Here is a 22,612-nt window from a genome sequence, read left to right as displayed (position 1 = left end):
CAGCTACACTCCTGATCTGACTTCCTGATATGCTCTGTACTGTATTGTGCCATAGGTGTACCAGGACCAGGCTAGCTGGGTAACTGCAACATGACATAAAACTCAACTCCCCATCACTGACACTGCCACAAATAGAATTTAATTCAGTGGAAAACAGTGCCAGACAGCACCCCTCCCCCATCCAAAGCCTGCCCCAGTTCACAGAGAGCTTAAATCATCTCAGGGATTTAACAGACCTCAGCCTCATTCTGCTCAATGATGCCAGCAACAGAGACACATGTGTAACTGGCACATCTGCTAACTCTAACATCACAGAGCTACACATAGTTGCCTGATTTCACTAATACTACTCACAAAGACTTTGATGCCATTAATGAGCTAGTTAAAATTATGGATAGATTTGGGCAGGCATCCCCATAGCTTGGTTCGGCTACATCACTACATTTTCCAAGCTGTCCACAGACCACTGGAGCCGTCTCACTTTGAAAACTCCAGGGTTTTGTTTTGAACTTTATGGCCTGAAGACCTTTGGTAATGAGGAGGTTAGCCACCCAAAGTTGCTCCCTGACTGGGTTTCCTCACCCTTCTACCGGTGCTGAAACAACATGTAAAATTATATACAAATGGTCATGTTATACACATGTTGGTCTGTTGGTATAGATAGGGATTGCTTCTTTTCTTTTTAAGGCAATAGTATAAAGTAGGTGTCTGTTCGAACCCCAATCATGAACTATATTTTCTGGCAATCCAGACAAGCAGCCTTGTCTGAAGCTGTAGTCCGCAAAATGAACATAATTGGCTTTTTTATCTCAGAAAAGGTTTTACTGGTCAACGTAATTACTGAACGTAATTAATTTAATTTAGACAAACATGTCTTTCACAAATATTACAGGAGCTTCCTCTTGTTTCTGCCAGGCTTTGACCTATACTCCATAATATTGAATCTCAGGATATTTCTTGCTTCTGTATCGTTTTTTGCAGTTGTCAGCTCACCTGCCAACCATAGAGCAGATCTTGTCATATGACAAATAAAACTTTACACAGCTGCTCAGCGGCAGCATCACTTATACCGGAATCATAAAATATACTATAATTCTATTATAAAACATCTTAAACATTAACTGTAATAGACTTACTGTCCCACCACAGATAGTCAACCTGAGTTTATACAAACTATAACTTTCTGTTAATTCTTTTTAAATCACAACCTTTGTACACAAAGTGCTAAACACTAGAAAAGGTTGATTTGCCTCTACATTACATAATCCAAGCCAGTTGCTGCCACTTTGTACAAATTTCAAGAATGACTCAGCAAAGTCTGCCACGTGACCTCTGAATTTACGTAAAGACAAAAAGTCTTTAATGGCGGCCAAGTAGTTCATGAGCTGATGAATAAAAGGGACAAATAAAAATTTGGTTCAACATAGAGTCCAGCTGTAATTACAGCTGATCTGACAGGCTTTAACTGAATATCTGAAAATATGGCAAAAGGATCGTCAGAGCGGGACTGGTAAGAGCACTTTTACGTCCTGAAATACAGTACGGTTATTGCTGATAGCTCTTTCTCCCGTCCTGTATCGATAGATAACAAGCGCTCTGCTCTCTACCACAAACACCCACACACACAGATATAAGTACTGCCAACTTCTGTTTTATGGACAGCATAAATCTTACCTTACAATCATCCTTCCAAAGTCCACTGATCCACTTTCATGGACAAGGAAAATGAAACACTACTATCACTATTAACACCTTTCTCTGTGTAGAAATGATGCAGAAAAATTGGCTTAGGAAAATAAAGCTAAAATTGTTTTTGTTCTTCACAAAGTGAGACTGATAAGTAAGACCAGGGCTGAAACAAATGCATAAGGAAATAAAGAAACTGGACTCATAAAAATCCCAGGTTCAATGGTTTCCATTTCAAAGTTGTAGCCACTGGCATATCAGCTGCATTAAGAAGAGCTACAGATAGGATTCTTATCGCTCAGTTTTCAAGAGCAGCTGCTGATGAGAAGGTGTTAGGTGATCCTTGCTGTTTGACAGCAGGGCCATAACAATACTTCCTGGTTGTTGATATCAAATATGTGGCAGCAATTTAGGAAAAGCCATCGATTTCCTAATTTGCTTTAGCTGCTCCTGTAATTGCTGCCATGAAATCGCATTTACATAACTCCGAAGAACAGAATTTCAAATGACAGTTATGGTGGAAGCGCATTACAAGACCTGGCTGATCACAGCACCATTATTACAACATAATCCACACAGGAAAAAAACAAAAACAACAACAAAAAAAAGTTTCTTTAGGCTATGACAAAGACTTGGGGAAATGGGAGGCACACTAAAATGGCTTTTTGCGGGATCCAATTTCATAATGGCTTTACTGATTTAACTATACTTTGACATTATTGTAAATAAAAAAAATTTACCATATTGTTTTTCTTCAAAGAAATTGTTTGGTTTAAAACTTCTGTTTAATGTTTTAAAGCTTGTATGTAAAGATGAGGTCAGTAAATGTTTAGAGGAATATATACAGATATAAATAAACTACATCCTGAGCTGAAACCTCACGTTCTTGACCGAGCTGCCTATTGAAGAAGTATAGAGGTGCTTTAAGAGGATGACTCTGTCTTTTTAAACAGAGAGCTGTGTGCGGATTGCGTAAAAGACCCCTGAGTGTTGCTACACCCACACATAAAACCCACATTATCATCCCAGCAGACTGACACGGAAGCTCTCTGCTATAATCAAAATTCCCAAGTTTTATGAAGTCATTCACACAACTCCCAGTTACTATGGTGATTAATCTGTTATGAATAGAGGTCATACTGACGCCATGCAGGGTGGATGAAAGCTAGCGGAATTAACAGGAAATGGGTGAGTCTCGTGAGATTAGGAAAACCTATATCCCTGATGGATGAGAGAGGATGAGGACAATGACATAACAGAAACAGCAAGTCTCTTCCTTTTCCTCAAACTAAAACTATTCTATAGTCCTATACGACCAATGTGTGACATGACTTCACTATAATCGGTGAGAAGAAGGATTGTAGCTTTAATCAGCAAACTTCAACTGTTAAGAAATTTATCACTTCAAGATAAGACCACAGTTCATTTTCATGCAAAAATCACTGCATCAATATAAGCCATGCAGTAAAGCTCAGCCCATGCCCATTATTCCACACAGAGCATGAAACAGACTCATCCTGGGATGTCAACAAAGACAAATACATGCACAATTCAGATCACTACCTAACTCACAAAATCATCACATTCAACTTAAACCAGCCATCACAGATTTCTAATGACAGATCTGAGCTGATAGACAGTAAGAAAAATAACGCAAAGCCAAACCTCCCACCTGAGCTATCGCTGGTGTGAAGCCTCAGGTTTTCTTGTATTACGTCTGATCAGAGGGCTACATCTGTGGTGAAGTCATAGTCTGCAGCAGTGTGCACTGTCTTCAGCTACCTCCTCAACAATCTGACCGTGATTGAGGAAGCAAAGTCTCATCTACAGCAGCACAGACGCAATGCACCTGCAGTGACTACGCTGTACAAAAGAGCAAGCCAAGATGTAGCCCAACCCATGCGTCTGCTCTCCGCACCACCCATCCCTCCCTCCAGCTTGCTCCCATCCCTTAACTCAGCAAAATAACATCAACACTGGCCTACAAGTCTCTCGAATTTTCTACTTGTACAAACAAAAACACACAATAGCACACACAAAGGCACACATTAGCTTCAGAAATATTGTTACCTTAAGGTTGGTTTTAGTAAAAGGTGACATGCATGTCTGTGTGGGCTGACTAGAGGACACATTATTGATCACTATTAGCATTCAGAATAAGAGAGGGAATTCACAGGATGTTTATAAAGATAGGGTTTCAACGATCTCTGCAACGATGAAAGGATCAGTGTATATAGTTCATGCTCACAGGAAAATGACAATCACACCAGATCTAACAGCCTAGAAATGAGAAGGCCTATTTTCTATTGGGGTCATGCTACAGTACAGTTACAATGGAAAAAAAAAAAATACAATCCACTGGTTGCAAAGATGGAGATTCGATTTAGGAGAAATAGCATACATCAGTTTTCATCCAGCCGCATTCAAATTGTATTGGTTATCAGTCATAGCAATAGCAATCATATTTTCCATTACGAATGGCTGCAGTGGTGACACTGTATAACCTGACCATGTGCATAATGCACTGAACTAAATGTTGGGATTGGTATAACATCTGCAACCCCAGAAAAATTATGTACTTCACATGAAGCCTCAGTCTAAGTATTCCCCCAAATACTGGAATAACACCTATACAAGTGGGGTAGTGTAATTGAAATGAGGCAGGGTGGAGCGTGATTAATTTGTTTTGGAAATATTTGGGAGGTATTTTAGGTGTTAAAGCCTCCCATTTCACCTTCATGTTTCTTTATGGCAGTGGTATCTGTTCAGACTACAGTATTCAACAAAATGCAAGCCACATTACTAGCAAAGGGTGGCAAAGAACGTGCTACCTGTACAGCTCCCCTATTTGGGCTGTTCTACAAATGACTGGCTGGGACCTTCTTTCATTCAAATGACTATAATGGTGGAATGAATTGCAAGACAATTATACATAAATATATAAATGTAGGAACAGAAAAAAATAATTGGGACCAGTGACTAAATGGGCAGGCAAATCTAGAATTGTAAACTGCCTCCTTTCACTGACAGTGAAATGGCAAAATTCAAAAGCATAGGCTCTGGCATTGGTATGCAAAACACGCAGCCAAATTTAGACAAAACAAACATCCCACTGAGAAATTCCATCTACAGGTAAAGAAAGAGACTAATTTGTGTAATTTGACTAATCATGTCAATGGCATTGACATTATCAAACCCTTGATTTTGAGCTTTAAATCTCTTAAACTGTCTGCGTGGTTAATAGTGACACCTAACAGAAACTGTGATTGTCTTTCCTTACAAAGGCTTTGATTCAGTATGTTGAAGCCTTCAGTCTAAATTCCTCTTGGTAGTAGATAGATAGATAAATAGAATGATATAACTTTATTGAGGGTTAGGGAAAATTCACCAAGTGGGGGGCGGTTGGTATTTGAGGCACTTGGCACCACCCTGTCAAACCCATTTGCTGGGACGGACAGCAGCAGAGGTGACACACTACTTTTACTCCCAACTACACTTTGAACTGTACAGAGTCGGGCTTTGTTGAACACACCATGGCCGGTTCATGGGCCTGTACAACTCCTTCAGGACATGTAATGGCACTCATGACAATACATTTAACTAAATTTACCAAGCATTTGATAACAATCCAGCACATTGTTGGTGTGAATTATTCACGGTAACCCCGCCCTGGTTTTGGATACGTGCGGGGTAAGAAGAGGACGAACAGCTGGGGCCATATGGCCAAAGGTATTCGACTGCACTGGGCGGCTCCCTCTCCGCCATGGTCCGTGTTCAGTCGACTTCATAGTGCTTGTAGTTTCACCGGCACGCCTTGTACAGACTTCAGAGGGAGTACCGTTAAACATACGGATGAAATCAGATGTGATTAACGTTTATGCAAATTTAACCGCTAGCAGACAGCAGCTGGAGGCAGCCTGATAACGCCAACATGTTTTATTTATCATTACATATTATGCTATATGCTACAATCCACGGGGGGACGAGGGTGGGGTTGACATCTTGATATCGACCTACGAGTGTTTTGATGATTTTTTTTTTTTCAATGCAACGCAGGTCAACGAGTGTCGATCAAGCTAACGTCATTTGGTAGGGACGCTAAGGTTAACATTTACTTTTTATCTCTACAGTCAGAGGCTTTACGTTTTGGAGGAAAATGGATGCGTCGTCCCAGTTGTTATCTGCATGCATGTTAGCGACATCGGTGTATTTATGGTTCGACAATAGGAGTGGCTGCAGTTAGCTAACGTTAAGCTAGCAGGGAGCAAAAAAAACAGAACGATCAGAGAAAAACACCGTCTGCATTAAACGAATAAAACCTAACAATAAATACCATATATATCAATACAGGTGTGAGCAATTTTCGTACCTCGGTGTGTTTTTAAAGAGCTTAAGGAGTGGTACTTATCCAGGCAGATCGACGACGAGGGATGAGAGGAAGCTCTTAGGACGGCTTTTTTTTTTCTTTTTTTCTAACGTGACGTCACCACTGCAGCTGCACGGAAATAACCGATAAACACCGAAAGGAGACGAAACAATTTAACAGTTTAACTTAATTAGTTATTAATAGTTTTTATATTTTTTATTTCTTTGAAGAGATCTAAGTCTGACAGAACAAAAATTGATACAGGTAAACAACATAAGGGCAGGGGAAAAGCACTAAATACATTTATCTATCGAATAACAAATGAATCAATGGGGTAAGATATATTTGAATGAAAGCAAGCCATCTTTCAAAATCTAATAGTCAAAGATGCAGATGATCTCTTGTGGTGATATATATATATATATATATATATATATATATATATATATGGTGAGTCATCTCAACCATGTTCAACTTGCACTATCAAAACATTCAGATTAAAAGCATATGTTCTGACATACAATCTGTTCCTGTCATTACAGGAATACACTGTTCTGGTGCATAGTATAATCATGTGCTTCGTTCCTGCAGGCTCAGGCCACAGAGGAGATGCAGAAAGACTGCAGATCAACTCTAATACGACTTCTAATAATAATCTGTAACACTAAGGAATAAAGACTGTGTTCAACCACATGAAAAAAACATTTCAGTCTGTACATAATGTCTCTGTTTATAAGGGATACCTGTGAGAACTCAGCAGCCTTTCTATCTAAATCTCTGGCTATTACACGTTGGAAGAAGAAGGATTGCTTTCATTCATGTTATAATGTGACCTAAGCCTGTATATATTTCGAGACCACACTTCTATGTTATGTTGAATATGCTGTAGCTCTTAAGGCTTTATGGGCCAGTATTCCTAAAATGAAATACACTATTTGCTAATGAAGCTGGAAATAACACAACAGCTTCTATAGGAGAATATGACAGCCACAATAACCTCAGTGAGGTGTGAATTTCTGATTGACAGATACGTTTAATGACAAACAGAGACACAGCCACTATTCTATATCCATGTAGTTACACTTGTTTCCTGTTTATATTACACACACACCATTAAGAATTGGGGGGAAAAACCATGTAGACCATGAATTTTCAGTTGTTGAGGTTGCATATATCTGTCTTGATGTTATAAGTGTACTGTAGATGATTCAGTTATTAAAAACCAGTTAATCATATGTTAACAGCTATAGATTGTACTGACTGTGTGTTTAAACCAAGTCACGCTTTCTTTCAGACAATGATAGCACCAGTGTTTCCAGTCACACATTTAAACACATTATGTTTGTTTTACAGATGACAAAAACAATAACAGATCTTATAAATAGCAGTACAAATACCCCTTGCACTTTAATGCTGGTATATATAAATGTTTATCATCACTTGTGAAGTGAAAGAAGATGTGTTTTTGGCTCATGAAATACAAACTTCACTTCAATGTCCAATCATACATTTCTATGCATTCAGTCTGAAATGCTGTAAGGCACTGTCAAAGGTAACCAGTAAAAAAATATTTGCGTCAGTGAAAATGAGACCGTTTGCTGGGGGGCGCGATTGGAGTTAACCTGAAATATCTTAAAGAGCAAACACTGCTCTCTTCTTTGAGCTTCAGCAGCCTTTTTTCTGTGTCCCAGTTTTGCATAGTTTTTGTGTACTTATTTCAGATCAAATAGGAGGTGCTGACCACACACAGTTCACTGTTTGCACATTGTTACCACCCCACTAATCTATCACATCAATGTCATAATATATATACTTCATAGATTGTGAACCATCTCATTGCTATTACTCTAAACTCATAAGAGGGGAGCTGTATTTACTTTAAACTTAACTCTGTTTGACCTTTTGTAACAGTAGGAATGGATGCAGTGGATTAAAGCACCTGGTAAAAATCAGCACGTTGGACTCGGAGTTTTTAAGATCTCCGGTAAATGCTTTGTCTCATTTTTATTTAATGTCTCAGTGAGGCTTCTGACTGTCCTCTTCCTCTTTGATTTATTAGAGACATTTAAACCCTACATTTAAGGGCCTTAATCTTACAGACGATTCTGTATTAAAATGTAATGCACAATCTTGTTTTCTACCAAATCTGTTCAGAAAAATCTTAACAGGCAACAGTATTATATTGTAAAAGCCCCATAGCTGCCATTGCTCTTTACTGGTATCTAAGAAGCAACAGTCAGACACTGTTCTCCTCACATCCTTCTGCTCCTTTTGGCAGACCAACAGCAACAATACTGTTCTTAAAGGGCTGTCAGATGGGTGAGGGGTCCCGCAGGGAGCTGCTGAGGGCCAAATCTCCAAACACATTGGTGTAGGAGGCTTTAAGAAACTGGACATAGTTCTGCAGACTTCGGTTGGTGCTGTCCGACTGCTCTAGACGATCCTTCATATCCTGCAATCGGCTCTGGTATCGTCGCTCCACCTGAGTATCACATATACACTTCTCAGACACTTGCTGACATTTCATACAGACTCTTGTTGAACTTTTAATGGAGGCCTTTACCTCCTCTTTGTTTCGTTTCAGTTGGTTGATTTCTGTGGTGCTCCTACTTAGTTGGGTCTCCAAGTCCAGGATCTTGGCCTGAGTGAAGCGTTCTTTAGCTGCAGCTCGTTCTCTGTTCTCTGACATCTGGTGATAAACACAACACACTGAACTTGATTAATAAGTCACGGTGGGGCAAAATTAGTATGCAACTCATTTATTGTGTGCATGATGTCTTTGGACAGTGGGAGGAAACTGGAGTACGCGGAGGATACGCACGAAGATACAGGGAGAACATGGCAAGTCTGCACAGAAAGGCCCCAGGCCGGGAACAGAAACCTTGACCTTCTTGTTGTGGGGCAACAATGCTAACCACTATGCAGCCATGCTGCTCAGCAACTCAACAATATGAATATAAAGATATGCAGACATAGATACGCCTGCTGCTGTCACGTTCAGACCTGTTGTCGAGCATCATCTAGAGCCTCTTCCAGCTTCTGACTCAGCAGGGAACATTCCCTGGTCTTCTCCTCCAGACGAAGCTGGTTGCTGTGGATGGTGTCTTCACGTTTGGCAATGACCACCAGCAGGTCGCTGTTCTGACTGACAGCATCTTCCAGTTTTCTGTCAGATAACACAACAATGAGCAGTTAAAATAAGGAGTTAGCTTTGCAAAGCAGTTAGCAAAGGAGTAGCTTTGATGACAGTCATGTTTGGTTGTTTTCTTCAGCATCACAGTGCACTATTGATAGCTGTCTGCACAGAAAACATCTAAAGACTAATGTAGCCACTTGAATTATTATTTGGTACAATTTGATGAAAAGAGTCAGCAGTTTAATACAGAGGAAGAGACTGACCTTTCCAGACTCTCCACCCGCTGCTGAAGTTGTCTGTTCTCCTCCAGCAGCACTTTGTTTTTCTGTCTGAACAGCTCTATTTGGCTGCCCTGGGTCTCCACCTGACATGAGCAAAGACAAGCATGTGACTCGCTTGAACTTGTTTTGGGACCTGGCTTTGAACTGGCATACAGCCACTGAAATATTCCAACCTTCATGCGGAGATCAGCCAGAGTTGTGCTGAGCTCCATGCTACGTCTCTCCTGGCTGCGCTCCCTGTCTTGAGCCTCCTGGAGTTGTAGTTCAGACTGTCGTAAGGCTTCAGGGAGAGGCTCCAGCTCAGCCAGCCGCCCCAGCATTTCCCTGCGCACCTCCTCAATTTCCATTTCCAGCTTTCCTCGCGTGGCCTGGGCCTCACACTCTGCCTGAGCCAGACGAGCAGTGTACTCATCTGCCTCTGCCCTTGTTTTCCCAATCTGGACAAAGGGAAAATTTAGGTTCAGACTCTTTATGGTCATTAACCGTGTCCACGGTTTTGTGCAATGCTGTACAGTGAGCTTTAGAAACCTGAATCTTGTAGCTGTCCACCAGACTTTCATATTGCTTGATGGAAGCTCTGACCTGCTGAAGTTCTGACTGAGACATGGCCAGCTTCTCATCTACTGTACACACTGTGGCCTGATAGAAACACACCAGTTTGCATGATTTGTCATCAATTATTATTGCAATTAAATGGAAAGTCCATTCTTCTAATCTAATAACAGATATGTAAAAATTCTGACCGTGGCATCTTCAGGTTAATAATAATGAATGTGTCTGGCTTGTTTCACCTTGAGTGTCTGGTTCTCCAGTTTGGCAGCAGTACTGTCTGTGGTCAATCCATGCAGGTGATCCAGCAGAGCTTCCCTCTCCAGTCTGCCTTTCTGCTCTGTGTTCTGCAGCTGCTCTGTCAGTTCTGCTATTCGGCTGTTATATCACATGACATGATGCGTCATCATATTTTCATCCCAAATGGCAGAGTGATGATGCACAACTACCTGCAGCATTTCACTGATTGGTACATTTTTGGGGTTCAAGTTACTTTTTAGATGCTAACTTCATGCTTTATACACTAGCAGGGCATGCACACATATTTAGGTGTAAAATAGACACCCATCCATCCATCCTCATCTGCTTATCTGGGGTCGGGTTGCGGGGGTAGCAGCTTCAGCAAAACGGACATCCCTTTCATAATTAAGTCAAGTTACTTACAAATGTATTAATTTTAATAACTGCACATTTGCAGATGGTTAGCACTCAAAAGATTTCTATAAAATGATCAATTTTAACGGACCACAGCCTTTAACATTGACTACTCCTATATTTGTCACAGAAATACACAACAACAAAGACAACAATGCTGCTTTAATGCCAAAGAATGGAAAAAGAGCTCAAACGCCGTTATCATTTATGAATAGGAGCTAGTGGCCAAATTTAAAAATAGAAAATCACAGATTTAAAAAAAAAAAAAATTAAACATGGAAAAAAGGTTGCTGTTGCTCCAATTATCAATAAAGAGAGGCACTTAAGAGATACCTGTTCAACAGCGATAGTTCAAGCTCCAGTTTATTTTTGTTGGTCACCTCCTGTGCGTGACGGCTTTCCCAGGTCTCGGCCGCTGACAGTGCATCTGCCACCTGCTTCTCCTGTTAGATTAAGTAAAAAAAGTGACTGTGTTACAGACATATAATGAGGTATGTCTGGGTGTGTGTGTGTTTGCGTGTGGTGGTGGTGGGTGGGTGTTAAACCTAAGGGCTAACCTGTAGCCTTATGAGGATAAACTTTGGCCTCATAAGTAAAATCATGCAGTTGGTCCTTGACCTCATGGACTGGAAAGAATCATTATGCAGGCCTTACAATGCCCAGGTCTGCTCTAGACTGCGTTCCTACCATGTCCATCAGTTGGACACTCAGCTGTCCTGCAGTGACCTCACTGCGCTCCGCTCGCTGTTTCTGGGCTCGTGAGGCTCGTTTCAGAGCCTCTCTGTCTGCACTGGCCTCCTGCTTCAGACTTGTCTGCTGCTCCCTCAGATGCGCCATCTCTGCCTTTTGCTGATTGGCTGCACGCTCCAGGTTCTGGACCAACATAGAGAAGTAGAGATTACTGCTGAGTTCACTGTGTGCTTTCTTTGCAAAAATCAGTAGACAGCAGTTATTATGACTGCAGTGACCTTGGTTACAAAAATGCACAAACTTCATTTATTCAAACCACAGACAATTACAGACGATGTTAGACACTAGTAAGACAAACATCAAGATCCCATGACAAACCTTAATCTGCACAGTGAGCCGGTTGTTCTCAGCCTCTTTGGTACGGAGCTGGCCTTGGAGATGAGCTCTTGTTGACTCCAGAGTTTTGGACAGATCAGCTGTGCTCTTAGCATTGTCCTGTAAAATCCCCAACACAGGGGAATATACATTAGTAGAAGTGCCGTTCCTCTTACACTCAGCTGAATGGAAATGAAGAGACTGAAGAGACATCTCCTAAATAAAAACCTCACAAAGACTGGTGGTTGTGCTCTAAGTACCTTCTCAGTAGCTAAAAGCCTGGACAGTTGATTGATCTCTTTCTCTTTCTCTTGAAGTTTCACCACAAGATGCTTTGAAAGCAAAAGTGAGACTTTATTTCGGCTTTATTTCTGTACCACATGGGAAAAAAGAACAGTCAAAAAATTTCAGCTCTTTAAAATGTGAACATTACAGTCTTTTGTTAAACTCACAGCATTTTCTGCCTCTGTGTCTGCAAGTCTTTTGAGTAATGTGTCCTTCTGCTCCAACAGGCGCACAGACTCCATCTGCTCAAGAACAACAACTGTTTGTCTCTCCAAAATGCATTTGCTGTTGAAGGTGGTGGGGGGCCAGACCCTGCCAGTCATCACTATTTAATGTAACCATAATAATTTATAATTATTACTACCATATAATAGAAGAATATGTATTATATATTACATTGATGATATTACATTCTATAAAATATGTTAATACAATTAGTAACTATTTCACAAAAGGTTTGTATTATCACATTTCTATTGTAATGTATATCACTTTTACATTGAGATAATATAATAGAAATCATTATTATATAATTTTATGATGATTATACTATTTTGATTTCATTATCTTCATTTCACCATGACACACACAACATAAACCAGTGAACCCAGGATCTCACACACAGACACATAATATGATAACCTCTCATATTAACAGTGAAACACACTTGATACACACACACCACACCATATTCTTGTTATTAACATCATGATACAAAATCACACAATAGCAGATTCAGTCCATTGATTATTGACTCTTCTACAACTGATCATCAGAATTTAGGGTAATTTTTCTAGCAAGTAAAACATTTAACTTCTAAAGCGTTTACCATTTCTGATGTACACACACAAATTGTGTAACAGATAGATAGAGATACAGATAGACAGTACAGTTGAGAAACTACCTGGGACCCATGTTGCTCCCTGAGGAGGTGCCGCAGAGTTCGGTTTGTGGCCTCAAATGTTTCCAATTTCTGTAGCAAGAGCTCCTTCTGATGGGCCAAGGCCAAGGACTCTGAGCCAGACAGTCTCTGAAGCAACAGCAGAGGAGACAGAGAATAGCACAAAAATATTGTTATAAAACAATACTGACATGAATTATGGCTTTTCTGAAAGTTAAACATGCTCAACGTTCTCCAGAGAGTCCCATGATGTCAGAAAACATTTATTTCCAGGTTGATCAAGCATGCTGGCCCCTACACTGGGGTAATACTTACACTGACATTGGTACTGCAGAGTTTAAAAACAGAGTCTCGCAGAGCTGAGACTTCCTCTGCAGCTGCAGTTCCGTCGACTTCAGCCTCCATCAGCTTCTTGAGGAAAGCATCTTTGTCTGGCTGCACGCTGTCTCCATCTAGTCTGTAAGTAGAAGTGATGAAATGATGTAGTGATTCTACTAATATAACTGGGGAGACAGCTGTCAACATATTAACCCTGTATTTACCCATGACTCTTATTTGTTTCTGCATCCAAGGCATAAAAGTCCAAAAACTTCAAGTCAGAATGGCTCAGAGAATTGGTGACCAAGACCAAAAACAAGGCTGAAATTCAAAATTTCTGCCCTTGAGTCTGTCTTAAAGAGTAGTGTTGTACAGGTTTTAGGTTCCTTCAACTTGTGAAAATACTTCCTCTCACCTTCAGCACAGTCAAAATGTTTCATCACACACACTGCGCCTGTGTTTAGTGCATAGCCTGCCTGCTGTGGTCGGTCTCTTTCAGCATCTTCTCCATGGACTGTCGTAGTCGTGTGTTCTCCCTCTCAGTCTCCTCCAGCTCTTTGGTGACCTCAGCTAGTTCCTCCTCCTGCTCTGCGATCAACCGCTGGGAGACGCTAAGTCGCTCTGACTGGCGCTCCAGCAGCTGCTCCTTTTTACGCAGCTCCACCTGCACATAAGTATTACAGATGTACACATTCTGACAGATGTACAGAAGATATGTTAATGGGGTTAAACTAAATTATGTTGGGAAGTAGGAAACAATTCTTGAAGCTGGCAGGATTTACATTTCTAAATGAATCTGATCAATGCTCTTTATCTTTATCTTGTGATTCTTGTGATTATGAGTATTTTTTCAGGCACTTCTTCAAGGATACACATTTAAAAACAAAAAAGCACAAAAACAGCAACCCCCCCACCCCCAAAACTAGATTCTACTAAAAAAGCTCACTCATCTGTGTATGTTACTTAAGGAGTCCAGGTCTTCTCAGTCGTAAGGAGGAAACTGACCTCATTCTTCAGAGAGTTGACTTCAGTCAGTAAGCTGTCTATCTTCCTCTCATACTGGCTGATTCGTCCATGTAAACCCTCTTCCTCCTCTGACATGAGGTCAGACAATCGCAACGCAGAGTAGGAATGTTTGGGTTCTGGCCCAGGGACTGGTGGTGTGATCTCAAGGCGATGCATTGGCCCCTAGATGCGAATAACATTTAGAGTAACAAATGACTCTTTGCCTAAAGGAGATCTTTTCCAATGTTGAGTCAAGGATAATCTGTGACAATTCATTTTCAGACATGTTACCTCCCACTTGTATGAGGCGTCCCGTGTGGAGACCTTTCCTGGTGGAATCCATGGCACTTGTGTTTTGACCTTGGCAGTCGGACGTAGATTTCCTTGGTCTTCTTTGGTCTTCCCCTTTGAAACACAGTGTCATTGTTGCCTGTCAGATATGTATATGATCGAAACTAATTAATAACATGATACTAACTGTCACAATGTGTGTAATGTCCCTCTCTAACCTGAGGTGTTCTGGAGGAACTCTTCCTGTGACTCTTCACATGCACATGGACCGGTGTAGCATCGTTGACGTGCACATGAATTGGAGGTGAACTTGACCGCGTTCTCATTGCTTTCCTCTGTAACAAAGTGGGTGGAGCCACACCAGTAAGAAGTAGTGTGAAGTTAGATACATAGGCTGTGAGGAAAAGGGAGTGTTTGGGAAATTAAAACCCAATAGCTACATTATATGAAAGAACATTTAAGATTAATTTATATGCAAAACCTATAGATTTTACGAAGTGATTTTGAACCTCTTTCATCTCACTGCGTTCGAATATTGCGAATATCTTATTTACATTAATAATATAAGTAACGTTCCTAAAAGTCCCACAAATAATGACTGCTACCAATTCCTGTCCAACTGTTTACTGAGAGTCTGTCCGTCCTAAACATAAACTCCGAGGAAGCGGAGATTAACAAGAAGTTTCAATGAGACTGACATTAGCCTTAGCTTATTAGCAAGGCTGCATCCTATCCTAACCAGCCACCCACCGTACAATACATTGACAAATGTTCCTTCTTACCATATGAGAAACCAAAATACACACGTCAAGACTTAAAAATGCATTTCATTTGCACAAGGAAGTTTGCTTTCGGATGAGAAATATATGTATGCTGACCTAAAGCGCCTGTTAGCTAAGCAGCCTAGATAAACTTCAACAGTGACGCTTCAGCATCTCCGGTTGGTCAGTTTAAATCACATGACCTCTTTCGCCGCTAGTGATTGGACTAGAATCGACACGACCACGTTTCTTAGCAACACATTAGACAACAGGTTGCTGAGCGGTTGGCCGTTGGAGATCAACTGAGCATGCGCAGTGTCAGTACAGCCAAGCTTGGTCCAGTTTCTGACTGATGTGTGATGCGTTCAAGGCCACGACAAACTTGGAAACGTCCACTCTCGTGGAGGTAGATGTTAACTTTACTGTCTTATCAAATTGTTCTTGTTGTTGTTGTCAATAGATATGATACAAATACTTTTATTCAGACATGGGGGAAGTAAAATTACCGAAACAAGGTCTTTTTGTGAAGGTGCCATTTTCAAAAATGTCGTACAGGGTCTCAAACTTTTATGAAAACATGAACATAACTGCTCTAAGTGTCTGTAAATGAAATCGAGGAGGCAATGTCATGGAGCTCAGCTGTCCACCAACTACATGTACGTTACACATTACCGGAACAGGCGTCAATAGCAACAGATTCATGTTTCCCACGGTGTCAGTAATGTGTCACACTTGCAACAGAGTTGTTGTACCTTAATGTGACCACCGGGAGGCAGAGAGCACCATGACGCCATAACAACCACATGTTCCACACAAAAATAACAAGTCACAGGACTGGTCGAATATTGACATGGCAATTTATCTGAAAAAGTGCCTTCAACTCATGAAGCCTAGTGTTATTGTTATATATGTGCTTGTGTAATGTATAAATATCGGTACACAAAGGTTAACAGGGGTGAGAATCCCTGATCTAAGACACACAAACATAAATATAAATTGATTGTGAAAGTAGGCTGCACCAAAAATCTTTGACGTGTTTGTGACATGGTATCAAAGCAGCCCAGATAAACATCCCACCCAGTCGCATAATAAAAGCACTCACTGGTCTTTATAAGAAGCCAAATTTTCTTCTTTTGTTTTTATTGGCTTTATCTGGCAACACAGAAAAAAAAAAACCATCTGATACAATTATTGATCACAATCATTGTTAAGATGGGAAAGTGACAGTACGACAGTCTTTGGCACTTTCTATTCTAAACAAACATGCTGCTTACAGAGATAATCATCTGTGCATTTTTTAACTTAAATATTGAAAATGCATTTGACAGTTTGACTCTAACTAAAATTCACAAGCAAGTCACACATGTTGCTATAAAGGAGGGCTGCTCCCAATTTTAAGACATTTTTACAAGTATAAAAAGATAGAAATGACCCCTGCTTATCTAGGTGGGAAAATGGGACCGTTCAGTTGGCAGTTATTTGGCAGACATGCTTCTCCATGGATGTGGTTCCCTTATATATGAAACAGTGGCCTTTGTGCTTATGCATCTATATCAAAGACAAGGGGATTTAATATGCTCAAGTGGATTATGCAAGGTGAGCACTGAGTTGATCCAATCCCTCTGATTGACACAGACTGAGGCACTGAAACAAAAATATATTAACTGAATACATTTTAGCTCATGGAAACAGCTTGAAAGTGTCAACATGTTAATCAAGGCTTCAAACGTTACCATGGGGAAAAGGCATTTGATTCCCAAGAATGCAAAGCTGTAATTCAGACTGACACGATCTGACTGGTCTCGATCTTTTGTCAATTCTAAAATATCAATGACAAGGAGCACTGTGCCTGAGACACTTAATATTGTACTGTCATTCAGTTTGCCATCTGCCTGTCATTAGACGGTAAACACAATGTGAGCAAAAGAAAGGAGAGAAAAGGCTTTTGTTTTTTGGGAGGAGCTTTATCTTGGTCTTGTCAGTGCTGACCCTGCATCAGGCTTTATAATCCATAAATGTTGTATCAACTTCAAACACACTGTCAAAATGATCGCATTTGAATCGTGATATTGAGTATACAAAGAATTCATCACTACAATCCAGCCAGCTCCCATGACATAAAGGGGCTATTTGTAGGTTTTCTCTGCAGCCAAATGTGGTTCCTATACAGGAGCAGGTTGTGGTGATTGTTATTTGAAAAAGCCTTCACCCATTATTGTCTTCACAAAACGTCCTCTGAGCAGCTCTGTCTTCAAGGCAATTCAGAGGCCACAGCGAGTAGCTATCAGACACCGACGTGACGGGAGCTAGCTTGTTAGCCTGTTGGCTTCAGTAGAAGGAAAGATTTGTGTTGCCTTCCACCTCTGGATGCAGCTATTAGTGAGTATAGGAATGAAGCTTGATGCCAAACCCACCACGTTTTTCACAGAGTGTAAAAATAGCACCTTTAAAGGGCTACTCTGATAACCCCCATCAAATCAAGTGAAACATGAATTTCTTTTGGCATCACAGAATCAGTTCATGCAGTCGCACCATGCTCCATGTGCTGCTGGGTACAATCAAAATATAAAAATATAATAAACAAGCACAATTATGGAACAAACGATCCTGTTTGGAAAATAATACACGCAATTTCAACTGGTACTTTTGTGTGCACTAATGGTCCCACTGATGCTACATAATTAATGAAGTCAGAGCAACATTTTTAACATGAACCAGAGAAGACAAGTACAGGCAAGGGTCTGAAAGAAAGCTAAAAGTTGTGTTGTTTATTAGATTCTTTCTATATTTAGAATTATGATGGTGGTTATTTTTCATTAGCTGATGCTTATTTTAGGCTGGCATTAGGCAATAATATTTGCTCTTTTCGCGGAGCTCAGGGAACACACCATACAACAATATGTTATGACATAAAAACATGAGGTTTTCAGACTTAATGTACAAACTTGTCAACATGCAATATTTAACAATTCAAATGAATAAAGTTCGTCACATTTTCTTTTTCTTCTGTCCCAAACATGTAAAAAAGTTTTGTTGGTTCCTTTGGAAAGTAAAAAATCATGACTGGTGTTGCACTTAAAGCACCACTGGCTGTAAAAACACCAGGATTCATCGTCCTATCACACATGTTCATCAACATGTTACTGCTGCCTCAACACTGTTTGGACTCAGCCGAAATGTGTGACACATTTCAGGCAGAAGCTTTTAGAAAGTGGAGCAGTGACAGGTGTAGAGTTTCTACAGGTGAGCAGGGTGACGGGCGGCATGAGGAACAATAACACACAGGGATTTGTCTTTTTTTCCCCTTAAATCACAACAAACATGATCATAACAATATTAAACTTCATAAAGTACAAGTCTACAATATCTTAATTGTCACGACTGTCAACACAAGGGAAAGTGAAAGCTGATTTTACAGTGAAAATAGAAGAAAGTCTCAGACAGATGTGAAATAGAGAAAACTGTTGTTTGCCTCTGCTGCTCTTTCATCTGGAAGTTGGAATGTAACGTCTTTAGAAACACGGCCAAACAAGAAAGTGGCCTCAATAAATGTGCTGCTCCTCCGTAATTTCATGTCATTACGCACTTTATAGACACACTAAATACCAAACACACATCCGTGGAGAAACATTGCTTTACATTATCTGTACACATTCTCCAACCATGTCAATAAATATAATAATCACTAGGGTAGCATTTATCACATCATATCCTCAGCTAAAACATCTTAATCTCATCCAGTTGCCTCAGATTCTTTCATATCACTTCAACATTTTGGTTGAGGGCAGTTAACTGAGCTGGTTTCAGAGTCAATATCACCACAAAATGAGTGATTGTCCCCCTCCAACCCTGTGCCACACCTTCATTGGTGCCAGAAGAAACCTCCTGCATTGACCCTGACCCCCTCCTCTTTCCTCTCTGAAAAGTGTAGACTCACACGATACCTCACAAGCCTCAGTAGCGTTGGACCAAAGGACGCTATCTACAACAGTTTACTTTGTTATTCTAAAATCCTCATCACAAGTGAAGATAAAATGTTAGGTTTGAAAGGACAGTGCAGGGGACGGACCAGAAAATCACTGAACGTCTCCTTCTGACAGGAACCAGGAGTGCCTGTAAATCACCATCTTCCTCTGGGCCACAGAGCTCCACTGCTGGACTGGGTCACATGTTCCTTCATCACCCTGAACTCAGTCCCAAGGTCACTGACCTAAATCTGCTGCCGATCAGTTTGGTGTCCAGCTGTTACAAACATAATGGAAAGTCAAATTCTAAAGAAAGTTACAAAGACAGTGGATTTAGCCACTGTTCCAGCCAACATGACCACGTCTCTTCTTCACTCAGGGAAAAATTGGTGTGGTCTGCGACAGGATGAAAGATTTACTTGTGGCATCAGTCTAATTCAGACAACTGAAACCTACTCAAGACACAACTGAATACCAACAGAGACTACACAAGGAGGATAGAAATGTCTGTGTTTTCGAGAGACAGATACGACTGGAAGAGAGAGGGATGGATGATAATATAAATAGCTGCTAACATTTTTGAGAGAACAAACGCAGCTCAACAGAGAAGAAGAGACATTAGGTTAATGGTCCCACAGCTAATTAATAAATAAAGTGAAAAGAATCCATAGGTTTCTGTCTCCTCTGGTATCAGCAGCACTTCCTGCTTGTTCATCCTCCCTCAGCTCCACCTGGTCTCTCTCTCTGTGGGTCCAGTCACTGATGAAGCAGCAAAACAGCAGTGGATCGGTTGAAGTGAACTGATGACTTTTCCAATGTAGGTTACAGGTCGCATGATGCTCCTGTCATTCCGGAGGTCCCGGAGATGTACTGGTTCGTTTCAGTTGCAGCGTACACCAACCCTCACTTCTGCTTACTAGATTGTCGACTCAACAATAAATGTACAGACCCATGCAGCACATGCATTGACTACAACCTGCTTTCTGTCCTCACACGTGGGTGAGGGGGCTTTTTTGGAACTAAAAGAATGAAATTGATTAAATTAATTAAACATTTGCATGCAGTTATGAAAAAAAACAAACAAGAAAACAAAAAAACAAAACAAACCCAACCACCTCTGTCAACACATGAAACTGAAAGTGTGGACGAGGGGCTGCTGACACGAATGACACGAGGGCAGTGATATCTTTAGAATGAATAATGTGCAACAGAACAAACCTCATGTGCGTCTGCCTGCTATAAAAGAAGCTGTTATACAGCAAACCAACACAGACCAGTTCTAACGTCTACAGCAAAATCTTTCAGATTCCAACCAAGTGTGTAATATTTACTGAAGCTCTGTTATCTCTCTGCACCAGCCTCCTCTGCCTTCTCACAACCTCCAATCTTATAAGCAATGGGAAATATAACTTTTTTAAAAACTAAACACACTATCGACACTGCTAATATCTTTACAACTGTCAGACATGAGCAATAAAGTCACAGGCTGCAGTTTGATAAGAGCTGAATGTTTTTTGTTTTTTTTTTGCCCTCTCATTGTCTCATCTTCAGTGACGCATATAATAATAAGGGAAGCCACTGAAAGGGAATTTACAGACTGTTAATCTCTCTGGCTGCACTACATTTGCTTCCAAAAGTTACAGGTAAATGCAGGACGTGAACTTGTAAAAAATAAAAAAAATTATAAATAAATAAACAACAACAAAACAAACAAACAAACAGGACAGCTGAGGGCTTGGGCAGCTGAGTCTCTATGTACACGTGCCATTTTGCCCTTTTGTAAAGATGTTAGTAGGCTTCCAGTGAATCATCCCAGAAAAGGCTCTGCACATCCAGCATGGTGGCCAGCTCCAGGACATGTTTCTGTAGAAGGTTGCTCTCCACTGTGTCCTGTTTGGGAAGCTCAGGGTACGACTCTGGGAAGCTCCGGGACTCCTGCAAACACAAGATCACAAACTCTGACGCCATCATCACAACACACATGCTTTAAGAATCTTGCTCACTAGATGGCACAATTATAAACTCTCACTTAAGAAATTTTCATAATTGAGGTCACATAAATGGACATTTTAGGAATTGAGCTCTTTCACATTGCAGTGAAGACTTCTAATACTCTTGTCTTTCACTTGTTTTTTTCCCCATGCACAATGATTATGTTTAGTTTGAAGTGAGATCTGTATTTTGGGGATGTTTGACCATTGTTGTTTATCTGCATTGATTTTTTCCTGTTGACGTAATCTCTGCATTAGTGTTTAATATACATTTTAATAATGTGCCCATTTTGTAATTTTTCACCATTTCAGCATTAAATGACAACCATCTCCTGTGTGTGCAACCTTTCTGATGACTGGGAGGATATCTATGTCCTGCTGCTTACCAGTTAGCGTGGCGAGATGATAATCTGCAGGCCAGTGTACACATCCATTACCAGCTGGTATACAGCAGCAGACTTATGCATGGTGGGATACACTGAGCTGAGAATAGATGTTCTAAAGTGGTATTAGGACATGTGTGCATCAAGTGCAGGGAAGTGCAAGAGTGAGTGTGTGTGTGTGTCCGGAAGGAGCATTACTGTGACTGCGCACAGGATCACAAGGCCCTGCGTGGCCCCACGCCAGCTTTTTACATGGGTTGACAAAATTTTTCATTTTGATTCATTCATTCATCTTCTACCGCTCATCCATTTCTAGGTCTCAGGGGATGCTGGAGCCAATCCCAGCTCATATTGGGCTAGGGCGGGAATGCACACTGACTAACTTCGCTGATACAGCTGCTTATATATCCCCGAGGCCCCTCCTGTCTTCACCTGAGGCCACAACCCATTCTTTTTTAAAATTCCAGTTTGAGCTGGTTCGCCAGCAATGAAGTTGGCCTTTCATGAATTTATGACTTTCAGGATTTTTCTTTTCTGTATCTAATTGTGGCAGGTGTCCCCTATCCTGGGTGTTTTAAAACCTCCAAGATACCAACTGTGTGGAAAGACTTCAGGCAGCCTCTGCACCTGTTTTGACTACAAGCCTTACACTCCTCTTTCTAGATACCTTCCAAAGCATCAGCAGACCTCTGCACTTCTGGGTTGTAGCCCCTTTTCATTCATTCATTCATTCATCTTAAGACAAAGACGAACAACCACTCACACTCAGACCTACGGACAATTTAGAGTCACAAATTAGCCCAGACATGATGTCTTTGGACGATGGGAGGAAACTGGAGTACCTACTATGCCGCCATGCTGCTCTTTTCATTTTTCTGCATCAAAAATTTTTAGAAAGCACCTTTTTGGTTGTTACATCAGATCACAGCGATTCCTTAATAATGGCAGATGTTTAGGTTTTTAAGTGGTCAGGAT

The 22,612-nt window shown here is 40.7% G+C and overlaps 3 protein-coding genes across 7 annotated transcripts in view; all 3 read right to left on the bottom strand.

The window, feature by feature from the left end:
- Positions 1–6,164, bottom strand: part of sptan1 (spectrin alpha, non-erythrocytic 1) — a 30,370-nt gene extending 24,206 nt beyond the window's left edge. For all 3 annotated transcript variants that reach the window (XM_029515582.1, XM_029515583.1, XM_029515584.1), the window contains exon 1: positions 6,056–6,164. The gene's annotated coding sequence lies outside the window, so the exon portion shown is untranslated. The remainder of the gene's footprint in view (positions 1–6,055) is intronic.
- A 770-nt stretch (positions 6,165–6,934) lies between these two features.
- odf2a (outer dense fiber of sperm tails 2a) lies at positions 6,935–15,441 on the bottom strand. The gene is made up of 19 exons (XM_029515405.1): positions 15,320–15,441; positions 14,756–14,872; positions 14,538–14,651; positions 14,247–14,429; positions 13,718–13,905; positions 13,239–13,380; positions 12,927–13,052; positions 12,190–12,264; positions 11,998–12,069; positions 11,741–11,857; positions 11,360–11,545; positions 11,006–11,115; positions 10,261–10,396; positions 9,998–10,108; positions 9,643–9,906; positions 9,452–9,552; positions 9,056–9,218; positions 8,616–8,741; positions 6,935–8,534 (listed from the first exon to the last, which is right to left on the bottom strand). The coding sequence occupies exons 1-19, from the start codon at positions 15,320–15,322 to the stop codon at positions 8,364–8,366; spliced, it is 2,505 nt and encodes an 834-aa protein (XP_029371265.1). The 5' UTR covers positions 15,323–15,441; the 3' UTR covers positions 6,935–8,363.
- A 1,101-nt stretch (positions 15,442–16,542) lies between these two features.
- scai (suppressor of cancer cell invasion) overlaps positions 16,543–22,612 on the bottom strand; it is a 32,769-nt gene continuing 26,699 nt past the window's right edge. For all 3 annotated transcript variants that reach the window (XM_029515406.1, XM_029515408.1, XM_029515407.1), the window contains one exon: positions 16,543–21,198. In XM_029515406.1, coding sequence (XP_029371266.1) covers positions 21,052–21,198 — 147 coding nt within the window. In that variant the 3' untranslated portion in view covers positions 16,543–21,051. The remainder of the gene's footprint in view (positions 21,199–22,612) is intronic.

The sequence above is a fragment of the Echeneis naucrates genome, chromosome 12 (assembly GCF_900963305.1).
Source record: "Echeneis naucrates chromosome 12, fEcheNa1.1, whole genome shotgun sequence".
Classification (NCBI taxonomy): domain Eukaryota; kingdom Metazoa; phylum Chordata; class Actinopteri; order Carangiformes; family Echeneidae; genus Echeneis; species Echeneis naucrates.
The sequence above is the reverse complement of the archived record's forward strand: the minus strand, read 5'-3'. Positions and strand labels throughout refer to the sequence as shown.